Genomic DNA, 14,150 nt, shown 5'->3' on the forward strand with positions numbered 1-14,150 from the left:
CATTCTTTAATAATGAAATGCAAACTAAATTTTTATATTAAAAAGCATAGGGGTAGAAAAACAGACAACTCAAATACTTCACTCTTTTGGGCCTATCTACAGTTTCTCTGTTAACCAGATGTTTATTTAGTACACCAGCTACTCAATAAATGTTATAAATGTGTGTGTGCATGTGTTTGGTTTATTTAAGCCACACAGAAAAACAAACCTCACAAAATCTATGCCAGCACCTTAGCTCATGATAGTAAAAACAGCTGTCCTGAATCAATGACCTCCTCTTGAAGCTGCATCTCTCTTACCAACAAGGCTCACGGTCCGTAACACTATGTATGTGAGGCAAGGAAGCATAACAAGAATGAATGGTGAAAGATAATCTACCAGTGTGAAAACTGGCAAGAGAAGTCTTCAGTTCCAGACCTCTGAACAGAATGGCATTTTAGTTCCTCAAAGTAATCAACTTTTGTGCTATGATTAAGCTGCTTACACGTATTTGCATTGTGCTGGCAAAGTACTCTGCTTTTGCAACACTTCTTACAGCCAATTTCAAATTAGATTAAAAATACTATTTAAATTTACTATTGCTCTTCATTGTTCTGTGCATCACATTTCTCTTTCCATATTTTATATATTTAAATACACATAAAAAGAGGAAAGAAAACTATATAGAAGGAGAAAAAAAAAAAAAACAACCAGTGACTCACTTACCCATCTATGAAAGCCTTCTGGGTGAGTTGCAACACCCAACTTGAGGTAAGGAAGTCTGGCACATGGAATGGTTTATAATCAAGCTCCATTGCCTTCTCCAACACATCTACCCACTTCCTTAAGCACTGCATATACAACTGCTTTGTTTAAGTAACAGCTGCTTAAGACACCTCTGTGTCAGCTTTCAGACCTCTGTGAATCCCATTTTCAAGCAGTATATGTGGCCCTTGTTCAGTGATAAAAAAAATCCAGTCTGATGCTGGTTCAGTGGCAGAGAAAATGCATCTAATGTCACAGTAACAGGACACAAAGAACTGATCTAGTATAAAAATTACTCTGCCAGTTCAAATTTGTTACAGACATTTTGATGGAATATCTTTGCACTTGCAAAGCTTTCCACCCGAGAGGGTATTGTCTATTCTTGCACAGCCAGCCAAAACCAGAAATCCAGTACGAACCTTGTATTGCTTGTTCTGCTAATTCAACAGGAATGTGATCATGTGCCCAAGCCTGACCTATCTTTTAGGTAATCAAGTAGTGCAGAAATCTGGCACTGAATATCATTTAAGCATGACTAAAGAGGTGGCCACTATGAGGAGAAATGACACTACTAGTGAAGAGTAACAACCGTGTTTGCCTGTGACAATTTTGATAACCAATCTCAACATTCCATTACCATGGAAACTTTCATTCTCTGAAAACCATCCAGAATTACTAATTTACATGGACTGTGTCCTGCAACACCAGGTATGGACTATATTAAAATCAAAAAAGGACAAACATACCAGAATAGGCAGTCCATTCACTTGCATATTGCTCGCTGTGGGAATTATAATGACTACAGGGCACTATCTTGTCTTTATAATAGTTTTTAAAACAAAATTATACTGCTCCTGTGAGTACTTACACAACCTTTTGAAAGTGTAGCAGAATCACAGAATTACAGAATGTTAGGGGTTGGAAGGGATCTCTGGAGGTTGAGTCCAACTCCCTGCCAGAGCAGGACCACCACAGAATCTAGGGCAGGTCACTCAGAAACGCATCCAGACAGGTCTTGAAAGTCTCCAGAGAAGGAGACTCCACAACCTTTCTGAGCAGCCTGTTCCAGTGCTTTGTAACCCTTGCAGTAAAGAACTTCTTTATGTTGAGGTGGAACTTCCTGTGTTCTAGGTTGCATCTATTGCCCCTTGTCCTATCACAAGGCACAACTAAAAAGAGATTGGTCCCTCCTTCTTGACACCCACCCTTCAGATATTTGTAAACATTAATAAGATCCCCTCTCAGTCTTCTCCAGACTAAACAGCCCCAGGTCTCTCTGCCAGAACTGCTTCTTCACTGGTAGCTTTAAGTTCCCAGTTAGGACATCAATTTCAACCCATACACAAACAGGTATCTCCCTCCAATGAACCTCTATGGAGATATGTATAGAAGAGCTCTTTCAGAGTACCAGCTCTATATTAAAAAAAAAAAAAAAAAGTACCTCAAACCTACAAATGAAGGGCATGCAAAACCTGTTAACCTTTTCAGCGCACTAGATGGTGTTTAGCCTTACATCATACCAGCAAAACCAAAAACAACCCTGAAAACTGACAAACTCGGGGTAAATGCATAGCTGTGTTGCAATTTTAACTAATGCCATCAGTAAAAAAAAGATTTTTTACTAGTTCTGTTAGATACATATGAAAAACAGCACTAAATAAAAAGAGGAACCTTATCTTAAAGTAATTTATTTTAGCTCTCTAAAAAGAAGGTGTGCTAGGTGATCTCAGTGTTGCCAGCTTTTTGGGACATAATATTTTCATGAAAGCCATCCGAAATTTAATGTGACAGAGAGGGTAGAGAAATGGGTTCAGAGAGGAATTGATCCACAAAAGCCAAAAGGTTATTTCATACAGGGAGATATGAACACAGGTTCCTTGGCAGGCCCCACGAATAATCATTAGCAAAGTGTACGGGGCCCAGCAAACGGCAAACACGCACACAATTATGGCAAGAGACTTTGCTATTTTCTTGTCCCTCTGCAGTTTTGATCCGGTCCTTGAACGGAAAGAAAAAGAAAAGTCCTTCTTGAGAGCTGTGGGACCGGTATTTGTTGGAGATGGACAGCTAGGAGTCACTGCTGGTCTCACTGGCATCATTAAGGATGAAACACTGTCCTCTGCTTCCGATGAAGGAGAAGACCCTCCGGGCCTTGGCAGGAGGCACCATCTCCAGGACAGGCTGCTGCCCCTTGCAGCCTCGCAGTCCCGCGCGCTGCCGCGCCGCTGGCGCCTCTGGATGCTGTGGAAGATGCGCACGTTGAAGTAGGTCACCGAGACCAGCGGCACGAAGAACTCCAGGGTGGATGTGCACAGGAGGAAGTACCAGTTGCTGAAGAACTCGGCGTGGCACTGATCCACGGCTACCACGCTGTGTCCAGCCACGTGCTCCCACAGGAGGATTGCTGGGCAGTAGAGGAGGAAGGCAAAGACCCAGATGGCCACCATCCTGACAACAGGGCTGGATGTTATTCCCTGCTGGGCTCTGTAAGATACCTGCAGGGGAAAAAGGACATATCATATATTCCAAAAAGATTCTGGAACACCTATCTTAAAAAAATAAAATAAGCAAGCAGGCAAGTAAAATACAATATTTGTTGTGTAATTCCACAGACATCTAGAACATCTTCACTTATGTAAGGTCCTCTGTTAGTCTTACTCATCAGATACTGTAGGTTTGTCATTGATGTTAATACTTGAGATTGGAAACGATGGCTAAACTACCATTTGGCTTCCAGGCATGAAAGAACGTGGCATGTTTTCATCACCACCACCATAAGGTAGCAATACGGAATTAGTTTATGGTTCATGAAATACCCAGGGTCAGAGAAGAATAAAAGCAGCTGTGGGACTTCCCTCATGCACAGGAAAAAGTAGAAGCCTTCTTTTCTTATACAAGTTGCCCTGTCAGACCACAAACAGTAGACAATGTAATTTTTAATACTGTTTCCCCTTACCATGGTAGAAAAATCTATCCCATACATGTTTTAACATTCCTTACTTTATTGAAACATTCTGTTTTAGCACTCAATTTACATTATAAACAGCTCATTGCTTTACTGCAAATCTTGGTGGTTTTATGTCTACTCGGCTGCATTAACTTATTTTACTCTACCATACATACCTACCTTTGAAAAAAAAAAGAATTAAAATCTTGTCATCCAAAGCTAAGAAATATGAAAGTTAAAACCAGCCTTGTAACAGCCCAGCCAGTGTGTATAATACATACTTCTAGCTCTCGGTTCCCTCCCTACATCTTTCAGAGCACAAGATGATCAGTTGATGAGAAGCTGGACAATTTTGTTTCCTCCATACTGAACAACACTTGCCATCTCAAGCTTTTCTCAGATTTAGAACCACTACCTTCCTCATCAGCTTCCTGTGCTGTATGTTATTATAGCACCTGCATGCTATACAAATATTTATCATAGAATCATAGAATGATTTGGGTTGGAAGGGACATTAATGATCATCTAGTTCCAGTCTCCCTTGCCATGAGCAGGGACAACTTCCAGTAGGCCAGGTTGCTCAAAGTTCCACCCAGTCTGGCCTTGAACACTTCCAGGGATGGGACATCCACAGTTTCCCTGGGCAACATGTTCCAGTGTCTCACCACTGTCACAGTGAAGAATTTCTTCCCAATATCTAATATAAATCTACCCTCTTTCAGCTTAAAGCTGTTCCCTCTCAACCTGTCACTACACACCCTTGCAAAAAAGCCTCTCCTCAGCTTTCCATAGGCCCTCTTCAGGTACTAGAAGACCACTATGAGGCCTCCCCAGAGCCTTCTCTTCTCCAGGCTAAACAACCCCAGCTCTCTTAGCCCATCTCCATAGCAGAGGTGCTCCAGCCCTCTGGTCATCTTGGTGGCTCCCCTCTGGACTTGCTCCAACAGCTCCATGTCCTTCTTGGTTTTGGGACTCCAGAACTGGGCACAGTACTACAGGTGGGGTCTCATGAGAGCAGAGTAGAGGGGGGAGAATCACCTCCCTCAATTAACGGATGGTGCCTTCCCAGCCACACACGACATGAGGGGCATTGTCCCTATTTCACCAGCGAGTAAGAGACTGCTAGCGCAGTATTACGAACATTATTTTAGATTATCTGTTTTAAATATCTGTAGCCTGAAAATTCAGACTCCTCTACATCTTGAAGCATGACACCAGCTCAGAGCACAGCTCCAGCTCTGCAGTAATGACTTTGCAGCCCTTTGCAAGACCACAAGCATCTCAATTTAGTAGGCAGAAAACAGGAAGCTCAGCAGAGCTTCACAGAAAGTCTGAAATGACTGGCCCCTGGCCACAAAGCTAGTTTTGCAGTAGAGGTGGATCCCAGGTCCATGAGGAAGAATGATATCTTTTCTTTGGATAACAGCCCTATGTTACACACTCCTGGACTCACTAAAACCAAATTACCCAAAAGTGACAAACAGAATGTGATCATGTAAACAAAGACCACCAACAGTGCAGAAGAACATGAAGATCACAGTTAGGCTGCAGAGGCTTTTTTAATTTACATTTCTCACATCCTGAGCTCTGCAACTTCATTAGTATTCTTCAATATTACTTTCTTAAATACAGGGATTTTCATACTTTATTGTTCAGCTTTTTTTTTAAAAAAAAAAAGGCAGCAACAACCAACCGCAAAACCACAACCCTGGGGAAGAAGAGAAAGAGATTGGGTGTTGTATCAGCACTTCTCAAACAAGAACCTCCCACTCTAACACAACCCATGGCACTTGCGCTAGCAGATTCACCAAAAGCAAAAGGTGTGGATCACCTCCCATCTGGATGAAACACCAGGTTAGAGCTTAGGAACTGTGAATTATCATAGCTACCACGGGATTCCTCAGGTATCTTCTGAAAGTGAAGAAAGATAATACTCCAGAAACACCTCTTCCCTCTCCACCTCTTTTAATTTATTCTTCTTTTTGCAAAAGTTTAGTTTACACTCAACTGCTTGTTGGCAGCACATGTCAATAACTCCCGGCAGCAGTGCAGATCCTCATCTGTTCTTCAGTTAGTCCACCCCACATCACTCTCCATACCCTCTTCTTTCAAAATTTATCCTATGCACATCCTTGACTCAACCTAGTTTCATTACCATTCTTCTAATGACGAAACCCCAAGTTATCCACACTCCTGCTGCTCCTTTCCTACCTTGACCTTCCCACCTCCTCTGTAGTATAATTAAATAGTTTCTAATCCATGCAGCAGCAGGGAAACATTGACATTGTAGCCAAATCTTTGTCTTATCTTTAAGTCCTAATGCAAAATTAAAGCATCAGCATTTTTCTAGAAAAAAAATGGTACAATAATGAAAGACTGTTTAGCATCTAGTGTTATTGTGAACACGCTGAGTTTTACAGAAATACATATGGAATCATAGAATGGCTATGGTTGGAAGGGACCTTAAAGATCATCAGGTTCCCACCTCCCTGCTATGAGCAGGGACACCACACTAGACCAGGCTGCACAAAGCCTCCTCCAACCTGGCCTTGAGCACCTCCAGGGAGGGGCCTTCCACAACCTCCCTGGGCAACTAATTCCAGTGCCTTACTACCCTCATGGTGAAGAATTTCTTCCTGATGTTTAACCTGAATCTCCCCTCTTTCAGTTTAAAACCCCTTGTCCTATTACTACCCTCTACAGTGAAAAGCCCCTCCCCAGCTTTCCTGTAGGAACCTCTTCTATTAGAAATGCTCTTACAGCTTTTGTAACTGACAGGAAACGGTCATAGCTGATAAGGACGATGCTGAACACTGAAGCTGTGCACAGGAGATAATCCACAACCAGCCAGAGCTTGCACAGGCCTCTTCCCAAGGGCCACGTCCCAGTCAGGGCATAAGGGATGTACAAAGGTATACAGAAGGCACCTATGGAAACAAACAATGCACACATCAGTCAGCACTGCAGGCAGTGCTTGTGAAAGCAAAGAAACATTTCAGTGTTATCTGATAAAAGTGCAATAATGACTGGAACTGACATGTGCAAAGCTTTGAATTCCCATGCAACCAATGATCACTTGACTACAAACTAGGCACCAGTGCCATTCTGATAGTGAATACCTTTCTGAAGGATTTATCAGGTTTATTTTGTATCATCATTACTTCTGCTTATATCACCTGCTAAAGGAAGAAGTAGCTGAATTTTTTACCTGCTGAAGTAAACACTGTTTTCCATGGACTACTGAAATTAATACTAACAAACAAAAACATTTTCCCCCAATGTAATTTACTAACTCTTTTCTACAGTAAACAATCTAATTGCCATGTTTCTATCCTCTTAGAAGCATAATATGGTGTCCAAAAATGCCCCAGAATTAACTTCTATAGAAACGTAATATGCATTTCAGACAAATCTTTAAAACTATCTAATTAGGAAGCTGACAAAAACTGCACGGTCAATTAAGTACATCCAGTCTAACAACTTTTCTCATAATACTTGATCACAACCACTTTTCAGTGGTGAGCTGATAGGGTATTATCTGTAGGAACATATCAAGTGGTGGGAACATACATGAGTGACCCACAACAATGGTTCACTAAATTAAGGCCGTTAAACCTAAATGTTGTGAAAGTGCCCTTATAATCTCATTTTAAAGAATTTCTCAGCGGTCACACTACACAGTCACAATGTAACCTTGCAAGGCTGAAGAGACAACAGTTTAGTTTGCTGTGAGACAGAGATGCAGTGAACAGCATGAACACTGTAACGAAATGGAATAATGGAACCACTGCATCTACAGAGCAATAAATGCTGTTTTTTTGAGCAAAAGGTTATATTGTAGATTTTAACATTCAAAAGTGGGGGAAAAGGGTATTAATTCAACTATAGATTTACTTCATGATAGTGTGTGCTCCTGTAACAGATACTAAAGAGCACCTTGAGAGTTTCCATTTCCCTAGAGGTCTTACAATTCCTGTTATTCTACCTCTACTAAGAATCAAGATTTCTCTGTTTAAATCTAGCTATACGTTCAGAAGCACAGAGATAAAGCAAAAGTTGTTGAAGGTCAAAATCAGACATTAAATATATTAAAAGCATAAGCAAAGGGCTCTGCAAGCATGACAGTGTGTGCTTTCTGCATTTAGGATCAAGCAGAAATTAAGGATAGTTCAGATATACTCTGAATCAGAAATACAAACAGTTTGACTCTTAAGTATGCAAAGCCTTTAACTAAATTTAGAATGAAAAACTCGATATTCCAGTAAACATAGTATCAGAAAACAAAGATTTATGGAAGTTAGGTAATGCCAAGTAAAATCTATTTATCTATTATATAACTATTTATCTATTATATATCCATTATATATATATTATATATCCATTATATATTTATTATGAAGACAGGCTGAGAGAACTGGGGCTGTTCAGCCTGAAGAGAAGGCTTCAGGGAGACCTTGTAGCAGCCTTTCAGTACCTGAAGGGAGCTACAGAAAACCTGGGGAGGGACTTTTTACCAGATAATCTGGAAGAGGGTAGATTGAGGTTAAACATTAGGAAGAAATTCTTTACTGTTAGGGTGGAGAGACACTGGAACAGGTTGTCCAGGGAGTTTGTGGCTGCCCCCTCCCTGGAAGTGTTCAGGGCCAGGTTGGAAGGGTCTTTGAGCAACCTGATCTGGTGGGAGGCGTCCCTGCCCTTGCAGCGGGGTTGGAACTAGATGGTCTTCTAGGTCCCTTCCAACCCAAATCACCCTATGACTCTATTTCCTTCTTTGATTTACTTTGTACTTCTCAGTTAGGTGCTGGTGTTTGTTCAATATGGTGTTAGATCGTGAGCCAGATGTTTTTTTCCTGTGTACCATAGCCAGACAGCAGGCAGCAAGAACTCTGTGACCTAGCAAGGCAGTTACAAGCTGGAAGAAAACATCAAGCAATGAGGGAAGTGATCAAAATGTTATACAAGAAGACCTGGACATCACGAGGCTTGGAGTATGAGAAGCCATGCCCCTAACACAACTTCTGACACTGGCAATAAATTTTGAGAGAGTTTCTTCTGATCTTTCTATATCCTTTTTAAATGGGTAGGGTAAAAAAGTAGACTAAAACCAGTTTAAAAAGATTTTGTTGCAATGTGACAAGTCAGAATATAGATTTCATGACACAGCCACATCTGTTGGATACCATGACTCTGCATACTCAGTAATTTAACCAAGACTTACACCAAAGACACTCAATACTTCACAAAATATTGCAATACCTCAATCTACAATTGCATATCACACTAGTGTTTTAATTCTGCTTTTTCTCAGTACAAGTTTCAAAATAAAATATGTGCCTGTGAAACAGTTTGATTTATTACTTCTATTCACCTACACAAACACATAATCCTAAGGTGTGAATTTAGATAGACAAGCACAGCAAAATGTTTTAAAATACTATTCATCACTATTTAGTGGCAAACATCTGTATTGTGTGAGAGCAGATGAAGATATCAAACATGTATCCAAGATACATGCTGTATTTTATCTGAATATCTAAACTTTACACAAGACTCTTCACAAACAACTCCCAGTGTGTTATTTATTCCACATAGATTCACACATGCTAGGATCTTTTCTTGAAGCAATAACATAAAACATTACCTGTTTCCCTGGCAAAGGACCCACTTCTTATGATAATGTATTTCTGAAAAATAATATGCTGCTAAAACATTTAGTGCAGTTGCCAACATTCTTACCCTTCCCCTAGACACAAGAAACTGAGAAATAGTTCTCTTAGAAGAAAACACCCAGCAAAAGAAGCCCCCTTGCTCCTCCTAAGAGTCCTAAGAAACAAATTGCATGTGCCGCACGGCTGAGACTTACCCACTGCAAAGTCAGAAATAGCAAGATTGAGAAAGTAATAGTTACTCCGATGCCTGAGGTTCCTGTCCATGATGAAAGCAAGGATCACCAAGACGTTGCCCAGGATGGTGACCAGAGCTAGCAACACCATGAGGAAAGCCAGCAGCACCAATGTGCCTAGGGAAAACGCGGAGCTCGGTGGAGGTGTGGACAAAGTCTCATTGCATGTTCCAGTCACATGTGGAGTTCCAGCAGTGCTGTTGTGCATGTTGTGGACCCAGGTCAGTTCAGTCTGGGAAGAAATGCGCACCCGCCAGAGTTGTCCAAAAGGTTCATAAGGACTATTAACAGGATGGGTCAAAAATCCAATAAACATAAAAAAACCTCCTGACACAGGTGTAGAAAAATTTAAAATATTCTGACCTTGGATAAATCTAGCTTTCCTAAGGTATTTTTCAACCATATATAGAAGAGTTACCAGTAAGAAATATGTGTGTTTTCCAAGCTCATATTTTAAAATGCAAGTTCTTTTTATGCAATCTGATTGTTATCTGTGGAGGTCAGGAGGGCTGATTTGAGAATATCTGTTGCTTTGTCCCTCCCTCCCTCGTTCCCTCTCTTGCAGAACTGTTTTGCTTGCTAGCACTATGGACAATTTTTTCTGAATTTTTTTCTTAATATTGGGTATATATCTTTTTGATAATTTCTAATTTAATTATTTTTACCTAGTGCCATTGTATTTAAGCCAGTCTGTGGGCCCTCTCTATTGTGTTATTACTTTTTGTTGACCAAAGGCATGGTCAAATTTGTTGTTGCTGTTGTTCCTTTTTCTGTAGACCCTAGGGCTGAAAACTGATATGATCTAAGTAAGCATACATACAATTGCTTTCCAAAGCAATTCCAGTATTGGTCCAACCCTCAGAGTTAGGCTGTGAAACTCCAACTGAAATCAGTTTCAAACATCCTTAGCAGCAGCCTCAGTGACACATCAACTGCTGCCAACCGAGCACCAAGGAACAAAATACTGACTCCCTGAACACGAATGAGAGCTTGGTAATTAACTTTTATAGGACTAGGCTCTTCTTTCCACATTGTTGGGAAAAATCGTGTGTCTATCGCAAGTGCGATAATGAGTAATGAAGCCACTTGCAGAGAGCTGTGAGTATTCCACAGTAGTAAAAATTCAATCATTTTTATTATAGGTTCTAAAAGCACTTTGGTGTCTAAATTTAAATACTTAAAATTGAAAAATGTTGGCTGCCATGTCTGTGCTTCTGTTGTGGGAACAAATTCATTAACATTTTCCAAGTGTTTTTTACTAAATGTTTGAATGGCAGCAGTTCAGAAAATGCAAAACTTTATTATCCATACAAATATCTTCACAGCGTGCCTGTCCAGTACTGCTTTAAGCTCTACTTCATTTCCAGGTAATGCTGGAAAAGTAGAAAACACACTTTGGCAATAGCTACTAAGTAATTCCATTAGCCTTTCTTCTGCTAGCAGTACTGAAGCTGATCTACATGAAGTTGTTAAGGTCCAAGCTATTATGTAGTTGAAAAGAAGTTAAAGTGGTAAGCAGATGTGAGGTCAAATTGAGGGTTTGGCCAAGCCTGTATCCTATCTCAACTGCCTGCAGCCTAAGGAAGAAGATGGCAAAATATACTGCTGGTGTGCTCCCCATGCCTCCAGTGATTTGTAGCTCAAGGTGCCAAGCTCTTGCTCCAGTCACTTCAGTTTAAGCAACAAAGTAAAGCAAATCATTCTATTAATCTGGTTTCAGCCAAAATCCTGATTGACGTCATGAAGCGCAAACAAAAACAGGAAATGGCTTGAAGTTACGCCAGGAGAGGTTTAGGTTGGATATTAGGAAATACTTCTTTACAGAAAGGGTTATTTAGCACTGGAATGAGCTGCCCAGGGAAGTGTTTAAATCACCATCCCTGAATGTGTAAAAATCATACAGATACAAGGCTTAGGGACGTGGTTTTGCAGTGGACTGGTAGAGTTAGGTTAATGGAGTTAGGTTAAAGGTTGGACTGGATGATCTTACAGGTCTTTTCCAAGCTGAATGATTCTATGAGTACAACCTGAAGGAGACTGCAGTCCTGTAGTGCCTAATCTGGTTTCAGTCTTACTCCTGATTCACTTCCAGAAGAGCAAGGCAAGAACAGTACAAGAGATAAGAGTAGCAAAAAAGACTAACTAGAAGTCTCAATCTACCTTTTTCTGATAGTGTTTGATTCTTCACAGACATATTTTTATGACAGGAAGCTGTACGTTAGGTACAAATTAAAGCTGTAATCCTTTTCTTATTTTTTCCAGATAATTAAATTTCTAACTCTTTCATGATAGAGGATGTACACAGTTTATATTGTCTCAAACAAATTTACAGTATTTGATAACAAAAGCTGTTAAAACTGCTGCTTCTGTTGAATATTATATATTCTGTTAGGATTTGTGAGGTTACAGCTGTTGCAAGCCATTTTTGTAGTATCTTTCTCTTACTGGATCCCACTTGCTGGTTCACATACACATCATTTGTTTAACTCAACTTGGTCTTCACCAGGTTGCATCACCAAGTCCTGGACTGAAGAAAACTGGTGCTCCCTTCTGATGTAGTTGATGTAGTGATATTTCTCTAGATCCTTATTTATAAATCTTTCATTTGGAGGAAAATATTAAACCCTCATAGTTTACATTGATAAATAAGATTGTTACATTCTTTAGCAGTAGGAGTTTAGAGTATGAGTATTGATAATAATGCTCTTAGCAGGAGTATGGTGATTGTGTCCTCAGCTTACTCAAAAGCAAAGGCTGATCCCACCCTTGTTACCTGGTAGGGGAGGGAGCTGTGCCAAATCTAAAGCAGACCTCCTGTCAGCACACTTCAGGCAACAGAAAGCAAAATTCATTCCTCTCCCACCATCAGGGGTGGTTTTGCCAATTCTACTTAACATCATTCCACCACAGAAACCTGCACAAATGTACCTAACAGAAAAGGCACATCTTCCTCTTTTCTGCATAGACACATACTGAAAGCCACTTCTCTTACCATCTGTGAACCCTACCTCAAAATAAATACTTATTACTTATGTCAGAACATAAAAATTAATGCCTTTTAGTTATCAAAATGACAGGGTTATTACAATTACAAGTAGTTGTCTATTCTCTTCTTTTCCCATGTTTTAATTAATAAAGGAATACTAATCCAAAATTACTATAGTTCAGACAAGATGTCAGTACTTCCAGTCTGTTCAAGAGTAACACACTGGCTTCAGAATAACATACTTCCAAGGTGATTTAGGAAGAAAGCCAGCTGCTTGTAAGAGTAGGCTGACCTGTGTTCTTTCTCAGATTCTGGAGGACCTCTGTTCTCCACTAAGAGAAACAGAAGGTTTTCTAACCCTGTTTCTAAATAATTCAGGTTTTTTATTTCTTTGTTAACCACCCAAAATGCCTTCTAGGCAAAGATAAAAACATGAGGATCAAAATATATTGTGTCTGCTGCTGCTCTGGTCTACATACAGAACAGCTTATTTGTGTCCCTTGGTTACTAGTCCCAGTATGAAAACACTATTGACATCTCAAGGACTTCAACTACTGCATCAGTGCTAGATTTTTGATCCTGACAGATAATAACCACTGCTGCTCAAACATTTTCTGAATTACGAAGCAGAAACAATTGTATTGAATTAAGCCATGGGAGAAGCCTCCTTGAAGGACAGCTAATAATCAGGGAGCAAAAATCACAGGTTCTTTAGGCCATGAGGTACGCTGAAGCATCACTCTCATAGGAATGCATCAAATCTTGTGTTACAACACTCTTCTGGAAAGCCACATGAAATCTCCTTCTTAGAAAACAGGAAGATTAAACTTAGGAAATACTTACAAACAAAAATAGGAAGAGAATGCAACTTCTCTAACCAACTGTCCACAAGACACATAGCCAGCACTTAATGTTCTCTCTGAAAGAAACATTATGAAAACACACATTTCCAATTTTTCCAGCCATTTTAAGAGATAGGGGATTAGTTTTGTTCCCTGACTAGATGACCTACAAGGTGTATTTAATTTACACAGCTAGTGGTTATCAGAAAATTGTTTCTTCCATTTTGGTGTAGTAGTTAATTTGGTTAGATGAAGTTTGCTTTGGGTAAGTTTTTCTGTGGTACTCCTACTGGAAAATTATAATTAACAGTTCAGTATAAGAACGTACTGGCAAAAAGATGTATATTGCACTGGTGGTCAAATAGTCTTACAAATACACCTTTAATCTATGGAAGTGTCACCAGAGAAAAGTCATTAAAATAGTCACAGCCCTGACATTACTATGTGAGCAAACTAAATAAGGTGTACCTGACCTAAGAAAGCACCTGTGACTCAGGTAATAATTAATGGCTTACAAAGTTTAGAAATTAACTTAAGAAAAAAAAGAAAAAAAAAAACAAGTGGAAGATATCAAGGAAATATGAAAAATCATTTAAATCTCACCAACAGCAATATAACAATTAATTGAGAAAAGGTCCTGTTAATTTTTTTTTGTAATGTATTAGAGAAAAGTCTGGGAGCTATTACTAAAAGAGTAGAAAATTCAAGTGTTTGTGATTGCATTATTAA

General features: G+C 39.7%; 1 protein-coding gene across 1 annotated transcript; it reads right to left on the reverse strand.

The window, feature by feature from the left end:
* Positions 1-2,444: 2,444 nt before the first annotated feature.
* Positions 2,445-9,801, reverse strand: LOC104396994 (histamine H3 receptor-like). The gene is made up of 3 exons (XM_010006907.1): positions 9,555-9,801; positions 6,452-6,618; positions 2,445-3,239 (listed from the first exon to the last, which is right to left on the reverse strand). The coding sequence occupies exons 1-3, from the start codon at positions 9,799-9,801 to the stop codon at positions 2,445-2,447; spliced, it is 1,209 nt and encodes a 402-aa protein (XP_010005209.1).
* Positions 9,802-14,150: the final 4,349 nt, after the last annotated feature.

Source organism: Chaetura pelagica, unplaced genomic scaffold (genome assembly GCF_000747805.2).
Source record: "Chaetura pelagica isolate M959 unplaced genomic scaffold, ChaPel_1.0 scaffold109, whole genome shotgun sequence".
Lineage (NCBI taxonomy): Eukaryota > Metazoa > Chordata > Aves > Apodiformes > Apodidae > Chaetura > Chaetura pelagica.